The sequence below is a fragment of the Periplaneta americana genome, chromosome 17, assembly GCF_040183065.1.
Source record: "Periplaneta americana isolate PAMFEO1 chromosome 17, P.americana_PAMFEO1_priV1, whole genome shotgun sequence".
In the NCBI taxonomy this organism is placed as follows: Eukaryota; Metazoa; Arthropoda; class Insecta; order Blattodea; family Blattidae; genus Periplaneta; species Periplaneta americana.
Window position 1 is genome coordinate 33699043 of NC_091133.1, and position 20679 is coordinate 33719721.

Sequence of the window (20679 nt, forward strand, 5' to 3'; positions counted from 1 at the left end):
TCCCCCACCCATGCGCGACACCTCTTCCACACGGCACACTAAGTTGCATAGTGTGGAGTTATGCCCTTCACGTTGATATCTAAATTAATGAAATCCATCAGGAACGTCCTATCATACGAATGGTTCAAACTCCTACCGAATTTTGTTACACCAACTTTTCTAGCCTACACATATACTGACAGACCACATTATAAGAAGTTATCACATCAAAAATGCATGGATATGCAATGCTAATTCATGCTAACATATCCCATTGCTACTTTTTTCTGTAATTATTCTATACCTATACTTCTATAAAATTATACGGAGTAACCAATCACTATAAGACCAGCACTTGTCTTACTCAACCAATTGTTTGGATTCCAAAACCTCTTTTATTGCGATATTACCATCAGTCTGGATTCCAAGGAAAAATAATTGAAGACCTCCCCTAGTCTAGGCATAAGTATCAATTTGGTTAAAGACAAAGTTCATTAATATTTTGTGTAATAGCCGTCTGTATGCTTATCAAGTACAATATAGTTATTAAATACTATAGTACATTTAAAAGATTAACATTTTCGGCAAAATTTGCCATCTTCAGATCTACAACAAAACACATAAATGTGAACAACGTAATTCATAGTTGGTTAGGAAACAATAACAATAGATAAATTATACAAGTATAAAATATAGTTAAAATTTAAATGTTAATGGTTAATGGTTAATTTTAACCAATGAACATTTAAATTTTAACTATATTTTATTCTTGTATAATTTATCTATTGTTTATTGATTCCTAACCAACTATGAATTACGTTGTTCACATTTATGTGTTATTGTTGTACATCTGAAGATGGCAAATATTGCCAAAAACGTTAATGTACTATAGTACATTAAATGTAGTATAGTATTTAATAACTATATTGTACTTGATAAGCATACAGACAACTATTACACAAAATATTAATAAATTATTACCTGCTTATCGGACAGTTATCAACATGATCATAAAGCCACAGTGTCATTTTAAACTACAAAATAGCTTGCAAGCATGTCACATGTTAGCAAGCACCATTGCTCCTACAGCTCAAATGGACCTTTCGGTATTAAAACACATCAGTATTGTACTTCTACGGAAAATGTGTATTATTGTAAACTCAGATGTACTATATAGCAGAACCCTTCTTTTACATTTTTCAGGGGATCAGCAAAAAATGGTGCAATATGAGGGAGAGTGTAAATTGAGGGGAAACAGTTTAGTGGTTACAAAACTACAGGAATTTATTTATTTATTTATTTGATACAAACTCACCCACTGAATGAATTTACACTTTTTTACTGGTTTTTTCTTGTGAAGAAGTCTGATATTTTGGTTCATTTTTTATCTTTGTTTTGCAATGACTATTTGTTTTTCGAGTTCATACAGATTATAAAAAATAGTGTCATCACCAACAGCAGCAGAAAGATATTTCCGCAGTGTTCCAAAAGCTGCAACTCCCTCTGCACTTGTGGGAATAACATCACAATTATCAACATCAGCAGCAGCAGCATCACTGTCAACACTGCTACCACAATTCACACTGTCAGTTTGAAAATGGTCAACTATTTCTTCCAACGACTGTTCTTCTGTAGTCAAGACATCATCATCAACAGATATGGAATCCGAAAATGTTGCATCTAGCTGAGGACTTCTCCAGTCTGCATTTTCAAGTAGGCCTGCTTTCTCTTCTTCTACAATCACTTCTTCTTCAGTAATTCCTGAAAAGATGCAGCTTTTTGGAAGCTGTTGATAATGCTCGACTGCTTCACATTCCTCAGTGCCTTTGCTATAAAATGGAGGGCATCTAACAATGAGACCTTAATGTCTTTTGCATCCTTGTAGGTTAAAGTCTTCTGCACCAGACTCTTCCTGTAATTTGCCTTGAAAGCATGAATAATGCCTAAAACCAAAGGCTGCAATTTGCTTGTACAATTGGCTGGCAAAAATTCCAACTGAATATTTCTTAGGTGCAAAGTTTGAGGATGGGCAGGGCACTGATCAATAATAAGCAGAATCTTCCTATTGTGTGCCCCCATTTTTGCATCAAGGGCATGTAACTGTTTAAAAAATAATTCAGAGGTCATCCATGCCTTATCACTGTTCTCATACGCAGTTGGTTCGTAACTCACCACATCAAGACTGCCGTTGATGTGTTCTAAAATTCCTGGTTCTGTATATGCCATCCAGCCCCAACATGCAACACTCACATGACCACTCCTGGCAAGAGTAGCCACAAAGCGAGAATCATATCGTTGCCAACTCTGCAATATACAAGAACAGAACCGTTGCTCCTGGCCGAGACTATGACTTTGAAAAAATAACTTCTCCAACTGAAGTTTCCCGATCACTCACAAATACTAAACGATCCACAGCTTGTTCTTCAGTAATTGGTTCTTTACTCAATGCACGAAAAGCCCTGATTCCACGGCTTTTTAATTGCCTCTTTACAGCCTTTGTAGAGAGTGGAGAACCAGATGCTGCCCTTAGTTCCCATGCGGTTCTAGAAGGGTAATTTCGAACAGCTATGTATAAGACATGCATCTTATCTTCTTGAATAAGCATGTGGTCTGCCAGGATTTGAACGTTTCACAATTTCTCCATGAACACATAATGTCTAACTCAGGGGTCGTCAGCACAGAGCACCCTGGGGCTAGCATCTCTTACCCGCTGAAAACGCAGTGCACCATGGTGCACTCGTAGCTGCTAGAGGGTATGCTCTCTATCTCTTCCTGCTGCATGACGGTGCACAAGGGACGGCACCGCTTACCCGTTGCACATTTCAGCAAGTACTGACGACCACTGGTCTAACCCATCTCCTAGCTGTGGATTCAGGAATTCTATACCTTCGACTAGCTTCTGAAGTGCTAACTCTTTTCTCACAGAGGGCAATTATCCCCTCACAAACGTACATTTCTGCCATTGTAAAGAATGCTTAAATCAGATAATTACAGTATTTGTCCCTGAATACTATAAGGGGGGGTGATGTTATGGGCAATTGCAATGTGCTACCCTCTACACAAATGAGCGGCAAGACGAGATGAACTATATGCATTGGAAGTAATAGAAGATAATGTATATTTACTTTTAGGCCATCACAAAATATGTGACATAAAATATTTTAATTTATTTAACGACTGTTTCTTTGAAGTATAACCTTCAAGTGGTCATGCACAGACTGTCGCTCCACTGAGAATTATTAATACAGTTTTCCCGCATACTTGTCATCCCACTTTCTTACCAATTTTCATAGCTTTCAACAATCGACCTCTTATTATTGACATAAATTTTAAGCTCTGAACTCGCATTTATTTTTGGTTGAAGAGAGTCTGCAGTGACCTGTAACGACAGTTGAAATTGCAGCAGTTACTATCGTTACTATTAGCCCGCGCTAAAATTTCATGTAAAATTTCTACCTTGGGACTAGGAGAAATGGTGGTGCATAACTCCTATTACTAGATTGTGCACCAATATGCCTAGGCTAAATCCCAAATCTCTCCGAAGTGCATATAAAGAGAAGGCTTATATCACTGTTGATATTGATTCGTCCATCGGATGGAGACATTAAGCCTGGCTTGGTGCTATTCGACAGGAATAGACTACATGCCGGCACTGGGATTCCACTTCTCCCTTCATCATCATCATCACCACCACCCATTCCCTACACTACAATTACACGAACATTTACACATATACTCACCCTAGTACATGACATAACTCTTCACAGATACACATCATGCATAACTTGGCCTGCCAATGTGGTGTGCAGCTTGAAAATAGGTCACAGTCCTGCCATCTATCTGCAGTATGCGGAACCCGAATCACGCAAAAAAAAAAACACACACACACACACGCACGCACGCACACACACACTCTCTCTCTCTCTCTCTCTCTCTCTCTCTCTCTCTCTATATATATATATTATATATTATGTACATATTTATATTATCTCTCCCAGATATTGCTACAACAAAGACGAAATTCGAGATGCATGAAAAAATGTTTAGGCTACATGAGTGCGAGCAATAACATACAGAGCGTCTTGTCCCTTATTGTCCACATAATGACTGATGAGTGGATGATTTTTGCACATCATTTTTTTGAAGATATATATTTTCTAAAAAAAAATGTTTGTCCATAACTTCCTCATAATTGTAAATAAATGTAATCCTTTTTATTTGCTTGCAGAGTGTCAGTCCACAGAGACTACTAGGTGACAGTAACTTACAGCAACTACTGTATGGTTAATTTACCGAATTCACATGATTACAGTATAATATGATTGATTATTACAACGTCTTTGGCATGAGTTAATTGACGAATAGAATTAAAGTGAAGTACTGTATAGTGGAAAGATAAATGCTGCAAATAATAATAGGCTATAACATTTAGAAACTCGAATTAAAATGATGTCCTATGAAAAGAATGTATATTTTTTACATGTATAAAAATATAAAACAATTGTGCCGGAATTCGAACCATTGATCCCGTACTCTAGACACATACGCTTTAAACTACTCGACCATTTTGCTTGCCTTCAAGCATTAGCTGTTTTCATAACATGGCAGAATGCTTCCAGTTCTTCTGCATATTTCAGGTTTATTTTTCTATAAAAAAAGAAAACTATTGCATTTTACGTCTGTATATTTATATACGTATTTTAAATATAGTAACCTCCCCCCTCCAATGTTTCAATGTCTCCTCAGTATAGATATGTAATTCTTAATGTATCCAGCTTTTTGCTAACAACAAAGTCCACCATAGTCCACTGTAGCCTATTCAGTTGTTTTTCACGAGAAGCATAGATATGTAATATTAAAACAGAAAAGAGAAACAACTCTCTCTTCATGGTATGAACCAGACTTTTGGCCCAGATTAGAAAATATTCAAGCTGCTCAACATCTCTGCCACTCATTGTAGAACCAAAATTACAACAATCGCTGGTTTTTTGCTAGTAAATGCTTCTGTTGGATATCAATGGAGTTAAAACAAATAATTCGAAAGTTTTAACAGTTTTTTCAAAAGATATGAATGGCGAAAAAAGCACGAAGATTCAAGTTTGCAAATCTCGAATCTTATGTCCCATTCTTAATAGATACTGTTAAGCCATGCCTGAATACAGAAGAACAGAAGGTGTTTTTAGTGGAGGTGTACCTAAGAAAAGAAAGTTGCGTAAAATAAATGAGGAATTTGTAATTATTAGGCACCCAGCAGCTGACATCTCCACAATATCGTGTGTATTGAAACTTGTAAGCAAGTAGTGTACCACAAGTTCCTTATGTAATAGGAAGAGAATTATACTAGGAGTTCTCATGAATGAAAAGCTCGACAATATTCAACAATACTTAGAAAATAGTCTACAAAAATTATTAAAACGAGTTACAAGGAAGATGAGAATTTCTAAAACATCAGCCAGCAGGACTGCTAAACTTATCAAATTTCATCCCTATAGAATTCAAATCATTTCAGAACTTCGTCCACTGACTATGGAGCACATATTAATTTTTAAATGGTTCTTGCACTTCATGATGGCAAGTTACGCCTCCAGCTAATGTTCATGACTGATAAAGTCTTAATTTTATTTACATGATTACACCCAGCGGCGGTGCATCAATAAGAGCACAAGAGCACATAAACACCTTGTTTCCATTAATGCACAGCTGATTTTATTATTTAATGTCGTGTTGATGTACTGGGAATGTATAACATATGAATCAAGTAGTTTAAATTTCCTGCACTTTCTTAGACTTCTTGTATAAAATTTGGCAACGTAGGTTTACATGAAAGTCTTGCTTTTTTCAAGGAGGTTACATGACTTGACACGTATGCATGTGCGGAACAAAACTGTCTGTAGCTGGCAGCTTATGACTTGTCAAGAGCACAAGGCATTAAGTGAACATTGAATCTACCCTGCAGATGTCAGGTGCGTCGATGCATTCTCGAGGTGGTAAATAGTCTATATTTTAGTCTATAGGTGTCAGTATCTCTCACTGTCAGAGCTTTTATTTTGTATTGGTGTGTGTACAATGCTGCTACTGAAATGTAGTTTGTGAATTACTATACTTCAGAGTGCTTTAGGTAGCTATCATCATATAATGACATCCTACAAGACAAATGTAGTGAGAAAACTAAAATAAAATAATTGGGGCACCACCGCCACCGCCACCGCCCCCGCCCCCGCCCCCGCCCCCGCCCCCGCCGCCACCACCACCACCACCACCACGACTACTACTACTACTACTATACATTTTGAACTTATATATGGTCTTTTTTTCGATAACGAGCATTAGGATCAAGATATTTATATTAAACATATTAATTTTAACCTATGATTTGAAGTTACCTTCGGTTTTGGAACACAAAATTGTGCACACAATATTTCATCACGAGCCGCCACTGATTATGCCCAAACACAAATTTTGTACATCTTGGAGGTGAACATAATCTACATGCTACCCTGCAAGTGCCACTTCATAGTATTAAAACTGAGGTGTGGTGTGTAGCTAGGCAAATCATTGGTCATATAGTTTATGAAGTACCTTCAATGCTGTACGACACAAACACCTTGCTATCATTTCTGAGGTATTAATGGAGGAAGAAAATCCTTACAGAATTTTTCAACAATATGTAACAGCAGCCCAAACAGCATATATTTCTACATCAGCTTTGTGTGAAGTGTCTGAAGATATAGAGATAAGTGCAGAGGCTCAAGATTGCTCAATTAACGAACTATAACTTTTATTTATGGGGTAATTTGAAGAAAAGGTTTTAGAGAAAAATCTTCGTACTCCTGATGATCTGAACATAGAAATAGGAGCTTTCATGGGTTTCACATAGGTTTCTAACATGGTACTAGTTGTGCTTGGCCACTGCAAGAAACTATACCCAGCACATCATGAATTTGTGGTGTTTTGTTGAAATGTGAGTTGCATATTTCATCTTAAATGGTACTTAACATTACTGATAGCGTGAAAAAATTCATAACTTTCAACTGCCACTGCAACTACACATTACGTATGAACTACTACTGTACCAGGCACATCCAATTCTTGAAAAAATCAACAGCGACAGTTTTCTTGCCCACAAGTGGGGTTAATAGTGTTTCAGGCACCAATTTTTTTTTAACTTCAATGAGAGCAATTTAAATAGGTGAAAAAACAATATTCACCTGAAAACTGTGTCGAATGGGCATTCATTTTCGAGATTTTAGCTTCAAAATGTTCTATTATTTTTGTAAGCTATTACATAGAGAGTCACAGCTTGAAGCAGTTCTGTAGACTAAACTGGATACGGTACTACACTAGTAATCATGAGGCCAGTGGATCAATTATTCTACCTAGAACCAGCACTTTTTTTTTTTTAATTTTAAAATTATTTTTTATGCTCATACTTTTCTTTCAGTTATAGTAATCACACTTTCATTATAACCAATAGACATGGGCTGTTTTACATACAACATGTAGATGGATGTAGAGTCACCACTTCTTGCCAATGAAAATAAAATTATTGCACCAATGAAAAGAATTATTTAGGAATTGGACATGTAATGCTGTTTATATAATCCGTGATGTAATCACAAAGCTGTCAACTTTCGTAGTGGCCTCTGACAGGTCATTCATTAGACTGTGGTACGTTATTAGTGTCAATGCAATCTCGCATCTGCATGTATGTTTTTAGAAGAAACTTTTAGAGTCAATGAATATGATGAAATCATTTCGAAATGTTTGTCAAACATGTACTTCAACAATATTGCAAGAGCCAAGATTTCTTGCTCATATTGGATTCATTGGGAGGTCAGACAGACTTCGCACATTTCAATTCTGTTTTCACAGATGAATGCAAATGCAATGCTACTTTTAAGGGTATTCCTCCTCTTTATAATCCATACTGTCAACCATGTGACATATATTTCTTTTCATTAAGAAAACACAGAACTCTGTGGAAGCTCTATAAAGTAAATGTCAAAAATCCATTCTCTCATTCATCAACAGTTCTCTGCTACACGTTTTTTTACGATATTGTCAAATATGCAAGGTTTCTAAAGCCTGTGTGATGAATCTTGTCTCACTGTGAAAAGAAAGAGAAAGGACATATGTCTCACTTCGTATTTATTGTTATGGCGATGGGTGGAGTGGAGCGAGGGTGGAGTGGAGCGATGCCGTCCATCCATCCAGTGGCAGAAGGGACTAGTTGATGCATTCTGTAGCACAAAATGAAATAAAATAAAATATCTCTCTTCGTACTGTGTAGTTCTATCACTGAGTTTGTCTTTCAAGAAACTGAGTTCCGGTAGCCTGTACAATAACAAGGTTTTGAAGGAATTCTGAAAATTTACAACCCTTCTATAATCTCCACCCTCATTTGAAGGGACTTGGTTTTATTGCTACTGAAACAAGATAAACCAAAGCAGGTATATCAAAGCTCGAAGCTTCTTCCAGAAAGAACTCTTTTTCGAAATGTGACTGTAAATAAAGTTAATTTATAAGATGCTCTGTTTGTATATAAAATTTGTGTTTCTATGGCTTTATTATGTGTATCACCCAGCAAAATGTAGAAAGTGATATTTGTAAAATGAAGAACCTGGAATATTATAAATTTAAAATATAGATAAAATACAGAAACAATAAGAAGTTTATTGGTAAAATGCAAAATAGAAACATCTTTCTATAATATGTGACATTTCTTTACTCTCAATAAGATCTTACACCTTTCATAAGTCTGTGAAACATTTTAGAAATTCACCACAAATAAACTAAGCAACAGAAAATTGTAATCCTTATACCGACAGAACGAGAAACTCTCAAAGTTTTGTTAGGAAAAAAGCCTGTATCGCATAGCTGCCATGGTTTGCTGCTAGGAGAAGTAGTAATGAATTAGTTTTGTTAGGAAAAAGTCTGTATCACATAGTTGCCATGGTTTGCAACTAGGAGAAGTAGTAATGAATTAGTTTTGTTAGGAAAAAGTCTGTATCACATAGTTGCCATGGTTTGCAGCTAGGAGTAGTAGTGAATTTGTTTTATTAGGAAAAAATCTGTATCGCATATGCCATGGTTTGCTGCTAGGAGGAGTAGTAGTGAATTTGTTTTGTTAGGAAAAAGCCTGTATCGGTTAGTTGTCATAGTATGTCACTAGGAGGAGTAGTAGTGAATTTGTTTTATTAGGAAAAAGTCTGTATCGCATTGTTGTTGTGGTTTGTCGCTAGGAGGAATAGTAGTGAATAAATTAGTTTTGCTAGGAAAAGTTTGTATCACATAGTTGCCATGGTTTGCTGCTAGGAATTAGTTTTGTTAGGAAAAAGCCTGTCTCACATAGTTGTCAAGGTCTGTCGCTAGGAGGAGTAGTAAGATCAACTTTTAGATTGCTGCTAGTAATATTTTATATCAGATATAATAATACATTGTACCAAATATTACCATCAGAAGTAATCTCAAATACCACTATGGCTGCTGTTACTATGATTTTGAATTTTGGAACCATTATTGTATAGTATATACAGAAGTTATGCAATTATTATGCTGTTATTTGGTATTAGAATTTTTCTTGAAATTGTAAAAGAGTGTAATTCTTAAAAACTTTATAAAAATTAATCAGTCGGAGATGGAAAACGAAATTTAGACACAAACTACTAAAACTGTACTGGATATGAAGAAATATATCAAATCTGAAATCTCAACCAGACATTGCCAAATATAGTCGTGAAAACTTGAAAAAATTTTGACCAAAATATTTATTTTCTTATTCATTATTCTGCAAACTGATATATGCCATTGATAAAGTATATGAGAGGTAACTGTGCTGAAAAGAACAAGTCTCTATCTTAAATCTATTCAATTGAAAAAAAATATATTATGAAGCACCTAATTTCAGGACTTTTTCGTTATATTATATGACACTCCTGTGAACAACCCTTAGAGTTTTGGGACGTAATTATTTGCCTAATTTGTACTGTAGAAAAAGCTCTTTCAAATTATATATGAGTAAAATATTTATCATTAGTCATTTGCTTTTAATAAGATATTATATTCAACATCACGTTTTTTGTATTTCTGTGCTAATTTTTAAAAATTTGGACAGCCTTAGCAAGCAAACTATTTACATTTCACGATTTTCCTTTCAGAATTATGCATGTCATATTAAGACTTCTTTACTTACTTACTTCTTATGGCTTTTAAGGAACCCGGAGGTTCATTGCCACCATCACATAAGCCCGCCATCAGTCCCTATCCTGAGCAAGCTTAATCCAGTCTCTACCATCATATCCCACCTCCCTCAAATCCATTTTAATATTATTCTCCCATCTACGTCTCGGTCTCCCCAAAGGTCTTTGTGTGGTTTTATAACAAGCTGTTTTTTACGGTTGTTAGCCCTTTGCCCAACCCCCAAGCTGGAGGACACTATTAAGACTTCTTTATGAAAAAAAAAATGTTAATTTTGATGACAGTCATGCAACATTTTTTTTTTCAAATTGGTTGAGTTCACATGGAATGACCCATATACAACTTTTAACAATGCGCATATTCAAATAAGCCAAAAGAATTACCAACAATTACTGATGAGAGTGGCATAACATTAGTCATTATCAATCAATGTTCTGACAACAACCCAGACCTGTTGACAGGAAGTATCAGTTCTAATACTGATAAAAAAAAATGTGGTGCAGCTAGTCTATAGCTAGAGGTAAATATGCATTTATAATCTATCTTGATTAAATATATGATGGTGTATTATATTCAAGTAAATATGGTAGTTAAATGAAGTCTTTTCAGACAGGTTAATTGGTAGAGCCACACAACGACTATGGGCTTCACATTCACCAGACCTAACATACTTAGATGCTTTTGCTTGGGGGTTTATTAAATCCAAGGTGTATGCAAAGAAAGTGAATAACCTCCAGGACCTCAAAACTCGCATTAAGGATTCATGTGCAATGACTCCAACTATGATCAGAATGTTTTTCGTACAAGAAATACTGGGAGCAGTGTTTTGAAATGTGGGGGTGGTCACATAGAAATGAACTAAAATGCATGGTACTGAACAAATTAAACATAATGGTAAATGTTTCGTTCTAATATTTTACTTATTTCGCAAAAATGAATTGGTACTTCATAAACACTCTGTACAATAGTAATACAAAAACAATTAAATTATACAAAAAAGCCAAATGTGTGTGTAAGAAGCAGTTCCATCCTAAGACCTCATGCACATTAGTCTGTAACATTAGCTACTCTGCTGGTCCACTCAAGAAGTACCAACTGAAATTGATGTGTAGCCAAGAAACCTAATAATGGCTCAATATTTTAAAAAGATTTCCTAAAAATAGCTGACAGTCTATGTCTGTAATCTAAATGAACTGCAATTTTCTTTTCAAAGTTTATAATTTTAAAACTTGGTATGAGTTTTGTTAAAAATAATTATTTCCCACTAGTGACCTCTTCTTCTTGGATTCTTGCTAGCTTGGCAGTGCTCATTCCATTTTGAAGTGGATGCACACACATAGCAAACTTCATTAACCACAATAACATGATGATGATAGATGGGGAATAACTGACGGAGGTTTTGTACCTAAAAGTCTCTCATAAAGGTACAGATTCTTTTTGACACTAAATCGACATAGAACACTAAAGGAAAAATACAAATAATCTTCTTCACCCTTAAAAATCCCTGGTCCTCAGCTTGGACCAAATGTTAAGAATGGTACCCATGATATCACCATGTACATAATATATAAGTTTTCAAATTAATATAAAGATTTTATAAGAATGCATATGTTGTCATGTTTGTTGTTGTTGTTTAGTCAACTATCCAAAGACAGGTCTGAAGCTCACAAGTATACCAACAAGGCACCACTCATGAGACAACTAGACCATCACTGATTAGCTACATGTACAGCTGTCGAAAGAAAAAGTGGCTGCTCTCTAGAAACTAAGTTCCCTTTGGCTATCTCCACTACAATTTGGAGACAGGTGATGTTACATGTTGTTGGACCACGTTACCTGATATTTACAGTTATATTATAATTAATGTCTTCTATGTGTTACTGTTGTAGTGTAATGGTAGCGTTTCGGGCTGGTATTCATGAGGTCATGCATTCAAATACAACACAGTGCTTTTCATGTTTTCCTATTTTTAAAAGAGAGAGAAAATATAATTGCTCCTGTCTCTTTTAAGACTGCTTTAGTAATTAACATTAGGTTCACAAATGCATTATGCCACGACTTTATCATTATTTATTAAGATATTATTGTTGCAAATGGAAAGAAAGAAAGATTTTATTCTCAACGAAAATATCTTTCATGGCATAAACAAAACAAACTTACTGGAATCTGCGTTAGAAAATTGAAACAACTGAAAGTTCAAAAAAACAAAACAAAAAGCCACGATTCAATATTTAGTCCATCTTCCTCCCATCTCGATCACATCTTGCAATCGAGTGAGCATGGAATCTACTAGTCTTTTCAGTTCTCAGCCACCGTATCCCAGGCATCCTGGACAAGCTTTCACAAATCATCATGATGTCTTGGAGGAGGAATGGGCCAATTTTTCCGCATATGCTTCTTTACTTGTGTCCCTGTAGCTCAGTCGGAATTTAGATGTCAACGTCTCAGGTTCAAATCCTCATCGCTCCTTTTCATTTTATTGTGTTACAGCAGGCATGCCAAAACCTTGCACATTGTGCAGTAGTCTCTGTGCGATGTGCACTTTCTATTCCCCTGCCTGGAGGGAGTGAATTGCCTTGGAGGGGAACACGACACGGCTATACAGACCTGCAACAGCATATCAGCTTTTGTTTCAGTAACGCAGTTTCAATACGGGCACTGATTTGGCCGTGTCTGTGAATGAGTAATGATAAATAAAGTGAGGAGTTCACAGATAACAAAGAAGAGAATTTACAAATCATATAACATAACTGTTATAATGTTTTCCTCAGCCAACAATAGTTATTTTAAAATGAAAAGCTTTTATCAGTCCAGGTCGAGGTAATAGTGTTGTGACAGTTTAGATCAGATTAGTAAAGTTCTCAAAATATGATATTGCCAGAGCTCATTTCTTAATCAATACTCTCACGGTAAAACTAACTTGACAATGGCGTTGTTTTGGAGTCTGTTCTAACACAGCCATCAAAGACTAGACGACTTACGACTTTCATTTCATAAGCTGGTAAGTGATGAGAATATAGTGAGGAATACATGTAAGGCACTTGAGGTTGTAAGGAGCGAAGAAAGCAATTATTTGCAAAGCGGAAAAATTTTCTGGAGAAATACATAATGGCAAATTTTCCATCTCACGTCACTATATTATGCTAATATACTTACATTAATAAATCTTTAAACCCGACATAAATAGAATATTGTCCCTTCATAGCTTGTGAACTACACTTTCAATTTGTTTCAGTAATGCTCCCAAACTTGTCGATACTTGCTCTCGACGTTTTCCTTATAAACTATATGTGAATTTAAATTCTAAGCTTAATTTATATCATTTATTAATATTAATGTTAATTTATATTCACATACACAGCAAGGAAATTATTTCAGTGTAAAAACTTCACAATGTCCTACTGCATGTAATTAATTGGGAATATATTTTCTTCAACATTTGTGTACCAATGAACCCAATAAATAATAATGCTTGATGAACAATGAAAGAATAGGCTCTATTACTTTAAAATAATTAGCACCTACTACGTAAAATGAAATACTTGTTCGTTTTTTGTTGTTTCGAAATTACTGCAATATTCTTTTTCTTCAAATACTATATAAAAACCATATTAATAAATTATGCTTTACAAACCACTACTTTGTCAAGTATAACTGAGTAAGCCTAAAATTTCTTGTATTACAATTTTCAAATATAGACACTGATAATAACCGTGTTTTTTTCCTTCTGCTAAGTGTCAAATATAGACACTGATAATAACCGTGTTTTTTTCCTTCTGCTAAGTGTGTTTATAATGTCCGAATGTCTATTTAATTCAACCCTAGAAGCACAGAATAGATTATTGTACACCCCTCCAGCTAAGAACTGGTAAGAGCAACCCTTGAATGATGCAGTCTGCACAGACCGGCGATCCGCGCACATAACTGCACATTTAGAGTCTGATTTCTGGCATGGCTGTGTTACAGAATAGTATAATATAATAATATAAGAAGAAAAAACTAACACTAGTATTATGCAACTGTACTGTTTCAAATCTAACAACTTATATTACTTATATTGCTAAAGAACGATAATAGAATATAAATTATTAGCTAGGACCAGATTTTTAGGTTTTTGGAATAGGTGAAATAGGTTTTTTTAGGTTTTATGTCCAACCTGTGAAAGGGGTCACAAAAACTGCCCGATCATTAAAAATGTATCCTTACAGTTATTCTTTTTATATATATATATATATATATATATATATATATATATATATATATACATACATTTATTAAGGCAACATGGACCACGAAACTGGCCTTTTCAAGAACCAAACTATTTATTAAAATTTATAAGATTGGAAATTTTTACTTCTTCCCCTTTAACATTTGTAATTTGAATAAATTATTGTAACAATAAACATTTTATTTAATATAGTTTGCCTTGATATAACTACATAAATTCCAATTCTCAATCAATAAAATTTATAGTACACACACAACTTTTGAATTAAATTTGTTCAAACTTGATCAAGAATTATTTTAAAGAGTAACAAACAAACAAAACAACATTATTTACTGCTACTGTTCCTGACTGCAAAAAATCTCTCTCCCTCTCTCTTCCCTCCCCTCCCCCTCTCGAAATGTATTGACATTTCTTTCAAAACAAAAAAAAAAATCAATATATAACGCAGTAAATACAGGATAACACTTACCAACAATGATTTAGGTTTCTTTAGGTTCAACACAATCACACATAAGACTCCTACGATCAAGATTCGGAAAAGTATTGAAGAAATTAGGAGTTCAGAAGCAAGGAAAAAAATAGGTAAAAACCTACAAATCGAATCCCTAATTATAACTTGAATATTATTTATATCACTAAAGAACGATAACAGAATATAAATGATAACTTGAATATAATTTATATTGCTAAAGAACGATAACAAAATAAAATAATAACTTGAATATTATTATAACACTAAAGAATGACAACAGAATATAAATGATAACTTGAGTAATATTTATATCACTAAAGAATAACAGAATATAAATGATAACTTGAATATTATTTATATCGCTGAAGAACAATAACAAAATAAAATGATAACTTGAACAAGGCTCGAACTCACAACCTTCGAATCATTAAGTGAACACATTACCACTGCTCTAAGAGACGCAGATGTAAATGACTCCTGTTCATATATCTTAGTTCCGAAACTGCTTCTATAAGTGGATGCATCATGTAACATCACCATTATTCGAAGTGGACTTAAAAAATATTCGCTGTTCAAGAGTGTGGCCACTTCTCTTTTTGACAGATATACATTAATCAGACTTCAGATGCATACAAACATTGTTCTTCCTCTGATACATACTGTCAAGTGAGGTGTACTGAATAATAATAGAAGAATGCACAGATTACCTTTAAAATTCTCACATTGTTTTGCTATTGCTTGTAGATCACGAATAAGCTCACTAAAATCATTGTTTGGTTTTTCTACAATAAATCTTCTTCTTGAACGCAATGGTTGAACAGGCGAACACACCTTCAAGTTTCTTTTCTTCTGAGAAAATGATTCTCCTTTTGAAAGCTTCCGTTTTACTTTTGAACCTAAAATGAGAGTACATTAATTATTATACTAGCATAGCATGACATCCACTTTCATGATAACCAGCACATAAATTCATTTTGAATATTAATATGGAAATATAAATACAAAAACAAGTTGACCTCATACATTGCTTTACAGAGAACATGAGCTGGTTTTTCTATAGCTGGTGTTTACAGTACCACTGTATTCAGAACCCACAACCAGAACACCAAGGTTATTCCTTTTTCAAATAATTTGGGGCACTTCAAGACACTTGATTCATTATCACGAAGCTACATTTATCATTTTTAGTATTTTGAGATGCTCTAAAAAAAGATTTTGAAATTTTCATGCATATACATTATACAATGTTTAGCATCTTACTTACTTACAAATGGCTTTTAAGGAACACAGAGGTTCACTGCCGCCCTCACATAATCCCACCTACCATTGGTTCCTATCCTGAGCAAGATTAATCCAGTTCCTACCATTATATCCCATCTCCCTCAAATCTATTTTAATATTATCCTCCCATCTACGTCAGGTCTTCCAACTAACACTGTATATGCATTTCTAGATCATACGTGCTACATGCCCTGCCCATCTCAAACATCTGGATTTAATATTCCTGATTATATTTTGTGAAGAATACAATACATGCAGTTCTGCATCCCTCCTAGCTCCAAATATTTTCCTAAGCACCTTACTCTCGAACATCCTTAACCTCTGTTCCTCTCTCAAAGTGAGAGTCCAAGTTTCACAACTACAGTAGCATGCAAATTAATCTGAACATAACATATTTTTACATTTTCTGTCATTGTTGGCCTCACAGCTGCTCATACCGCTTTAATTGACGTCTGTAGTACGTGTAATTCCATTGTTGAAGGTCTTTCGTTATTATTATTTTTATAATATGTGACATTTTGCCTGTCGTTTTGTACTTATAAGCATTTCAGTTGTGTTGAAGACTTAATACTGCAATTCTGTGTACATTCTGTCGTCTTCACAAATGGATACAACTCCACGAAAACGGTCTAAAATTATAACATTAGCAGAGCATTCTTCTATGACACAGAGGCAAATTGCTGCAGAATGTCACATCGGTTTGGCTACTGTTAATTCGATCATAAAACGATACAGGGAGACTGGATCCATCACACCCAGAAAAAAGGAAACTGTGGCCGGAAAAGGAAGACTTCACCTGCAGATGATCGTTTAAATGTCAGGAAAAGTAAATTAAATCCTAGACTAACTGCTGTCGACTTAACCCGCAAGTTAATGGCTACCACTGGGGCGAATATTCACGTCACAACAGTGCGGCGTAGGCTTTTGGAAGCTGGACGAAGGGCTCGTAAGCCTATTAAGAAGCAACTGCTAACCCCTGTTATGTGCTTAATGTGGGCAAAATTACATCAACACTGGACAGTGAATGACTAGAAGAATGTACTTTTTTCCAATGAGTCTCATTTCAAGGTCCACGGCCACCGTGTTTCTTACGTATGGAAAGGATCCGAAAAAGTAACAGCAGCTCATCTCCAACAAGCACCCAAATACCCCCCTAAAGTAATGTTTTGGGGTTGTTTTACACATGAAGGGCCTGGACCATTAGCCTAATACCTATCAAGGGAATGATGAATTCTGACAAATATATTCACTTATTGGAAACCAGAATCGTACCCCAGCTGCAAAAATCATTTCCGGATGGCAGAGATGTGTTCCAACAAGACCTGGCACCATGCCATACGTCTCGAAAAACTACAGAATTCTTCAACAAGAAGAATATTCAGGTACTCCCCTGGCCAGGCAACTCACCCGACATCAACCCCATTGAGAACTGTTGTTGTTTTCTAATGCCAGGCGTTTGACAATAAAGTCATTTGACCTCTTGCACTCGAATATTTTTCAAAGATATTATCATGACCAGCCACTGAAGCACAGAGTTATACCGCCAACATTCCATTGTAAGATGTTTAGTTGATTCTGTACCATTAAAGTAGTCCCTGCCCGGAGATCCGATTGGGGGACTATTTTACCTCTGGATAATTTTACCTTAATGGTACTCATTTCATATTGGAGTTAAATGGCAAGTTGTAGCCGATTTAAGTGAACACCATATTTTAACGTTTTGGTGGCTACTTCATTCACACACAACCCCCAGAATATCTGGAGGACCACATCTGCTGTTGGTCGATGGGTCCATTGGACCTAGCTGGGAGATCTTGTTGATCACAAGCTTTCCCTCCTTAAGCCACTGGAGGACGATTTTAGTGCCATAGCAGGTCAGCACTAGGAACAGAAAAGTAGAAAGAGGAGGAAGGAAAGGGAAATGAACCCCTAGGCCTCGAATGCTCTAATGTCGTTGGGGTCGAAGAAAGTAAGAATTCAGTCAGAGGACTGGATAGGAAAGGGTAAAGAGGGAATTAGGTATTGGATAGAGGAAAATTATACCAAATTCAGTCATTAACTCATCAAGCTGACCAGTGCTAATGGATGAATAACCCCTCCCTTTAGTTCAGCTCGTAAAATTATGCTTACTAACAGCTGCACCACGGGAAGGTAGGGATGGAACATTGGGTATTTGTCCAGGTTGGTTCCTTAAAGCCTTCAATGGGAAGGATTAACGGCTCTCCCCCCTGTATCCGACAGATACCCTTTTGCAGCCCCATTGAAAACTTGTGGTCAATTTGCAAAAGAAGAATGCAAAAAATGGATTGTTCTACAAAGGAGAAGATGATTTCTGCCCTCATTGGTGTATGGTTTCGTGATGAAGAAATAAAGAATATTTGTGGGAAATTAGTGGAATCCGTGCCAAATCGTCTCAGAGCTGTTATTAGGAACAAGGGAGGTTACATAGATTATTGAGGTATGCCTTAGATCCTTTTTTATCCCGTTTGAGTGTTTTTGCATAAGTAATTACGTTATTCGGATTAATTTGCACGCGACTGTATATAGAACAATCATTAATATAACTGTTTTATAAATTCTAACTTTCAGTTTTTTTTTTTAAGTAGACTGGATGACAAAAGCTTTTCAACTAAATAATAGTAGGCATTTCCCATATTTATTCTGCATTTAATTTCCTCCCAAGTGTCGTTTCTATTTGTTACTGTGGCTCCAAGGTACTTGAATTTTTCCACCTTTTCAAAGGATAAATTTCCTATTTTTATATTTCCATTTCGTACTATGTTCTGGTCACGAGACATAATCATATACTTCGTTTTTTTTCGGGGTTTACTTCACCATCTATGAACCGAAAAAGTAGTTTTAAGTATGCAATCTGTCTGTGTGTACAATGATTTTTCCTAACCTCTGGACAAACTTCATTCATATTCTACAAGTCAATTCAACCACAAATGATGCAAATGAAATATAATCTTTATTCAGAAATGAATTTATCTTTATCCCAGTCGAAGAGGGGACACACAAAATGGCAATTTACTCGAAAATGAATCCACCCAATACTTTTTTCTCACATAAAATAAAATGATAAATGAAATATACTATAAATTGAACTAATTATTTATATAATTAAATAATTACTCTTTTAAATGAAAACTTTATAAACAAAAAATGTATGGTATGGCTCAAAGGATGATTTTTCATTTCATTTATTATATCCCATACATCTTACATGAGCAATGAAGCTTTAAGATGTGGAACAAGTCAAAATTTTACAATATTACAACTACAATTTTTACAATTTTTACAGTTTTACAATTTTGTAATTTTTGTACAATTTTTTACAATTTTCTGCAATTTTTTACAATATCTTGGCGAGATGTAGTGAGATGAGGTGAGGTCTGAGGATTTGCCAAAAGATCACCCGGCATTTGCCTTTTGATTGGGGAAAACCTCGAAAAAAACCCAACCAGGTAATCAGACCAATGGGGTGAAATGAAGTGAGGCCGAGGACTTGCCATAGATTTTATTTTTATTTTATTGGGTTATTTTACGACGCTTTTCAACATATCAGATTATTTAGCATCTGAATGAAATGAAGGTGATAATGCCAGTGAAATGAGTCCAGGATCCAGCACCGAAAGTTACCCAGCATTTGCTCGTATTGGGTTGAGGGAAACCCCCGGAAAAAACCTCAACCAGGTAACTTGCCCCAACCGGGATTCGAGCCCGGGCCACTTGGTTTTCCTGCCAGACGCACTGATCATTACTCCACAGGTGTGGACCTCGCCATAGACCATCTGGCTTCAGTCCCATGGGCTAGGGAAAACCGCGGAAGAAACCATTCAATGAGACCAAAGGGGGATCCAACCCAAGCATATATATCATATAAATAATTACAATATTAGACTGGGTACAAACCAACATAACAAAGTTGCTAATCAAAAATGCTTTTGCTCAGAGCAAAATAATTCTTGCTTGTACTGTCTTGCTTTTTCTAAAAGCAAAAGCATTTCTGCTAATTATAACTCAGTCGTAGTTATGGCTGAGGAAGATATTATTGTGGTAATGTTTACATAAATATACATATGGATAGAGAAATAAAGAGTCTATGGATGCACCCAATTAACGAAAAAAGGGAAATTGAAAATACATCGCACAATATGGAACCAAAAACTGCGATGTGATAAAAGAAATTACGAAATTTCAAGAGATTATCTTCAAATACTTATGATTTTATTGTAAATATGATCAGATAAAAAGGAGAAAGAAAAAAATCATAGTAAAAATCATCACACCAAAATAAAAATTAACTCTTAAGCAGTCGCACTTAACCACCCCAGCCACTTAAAGTGTTATTATCTCGAGTATGCAAATTCAGATTTCAAAAATGTTTACTGTTATTGTTGCCTTACCAATTCCAATAAAGGTACTGAAAGTTTCAGAAGTACAAACTTACTGAATATATAGTTACGAGCTCCATAATATCTGACTGGGGTGTTCACAACATCCCGCGCTACTACTTAAG

The 20679-nt window shown here is 35.3% G+C and overlaps 1 protein-coding gene across 14 annotated transcripts in view; it reads right to left on the reverse strand.

The window, feature by feature from the left end:
* LOC138692556 (uncharacterized) overlaps positions 1-20679 on the reverse strand; it is an 84626-nt gene that overhangs the window by 23181 nt on the left and 40766 nt on the right. For all 14 annotated transcript variants that reach the window (XR_011330080.1, XR_011330076.1, XR_011330077.1 and 11 more), the window contains one exon: positions 15584-15772. Coding sequence is in view for 9 of the 14 variants with exons in the window: in XM_069815522.1 (XP_069671623.1) it covers positions 15584-15772 (189 nt within the window). In the remaining 5 variants the exon portion in view is untranslated. The remainder of the gene's footprint in view (positions 1-15583; positions 15773-20679) is intronic.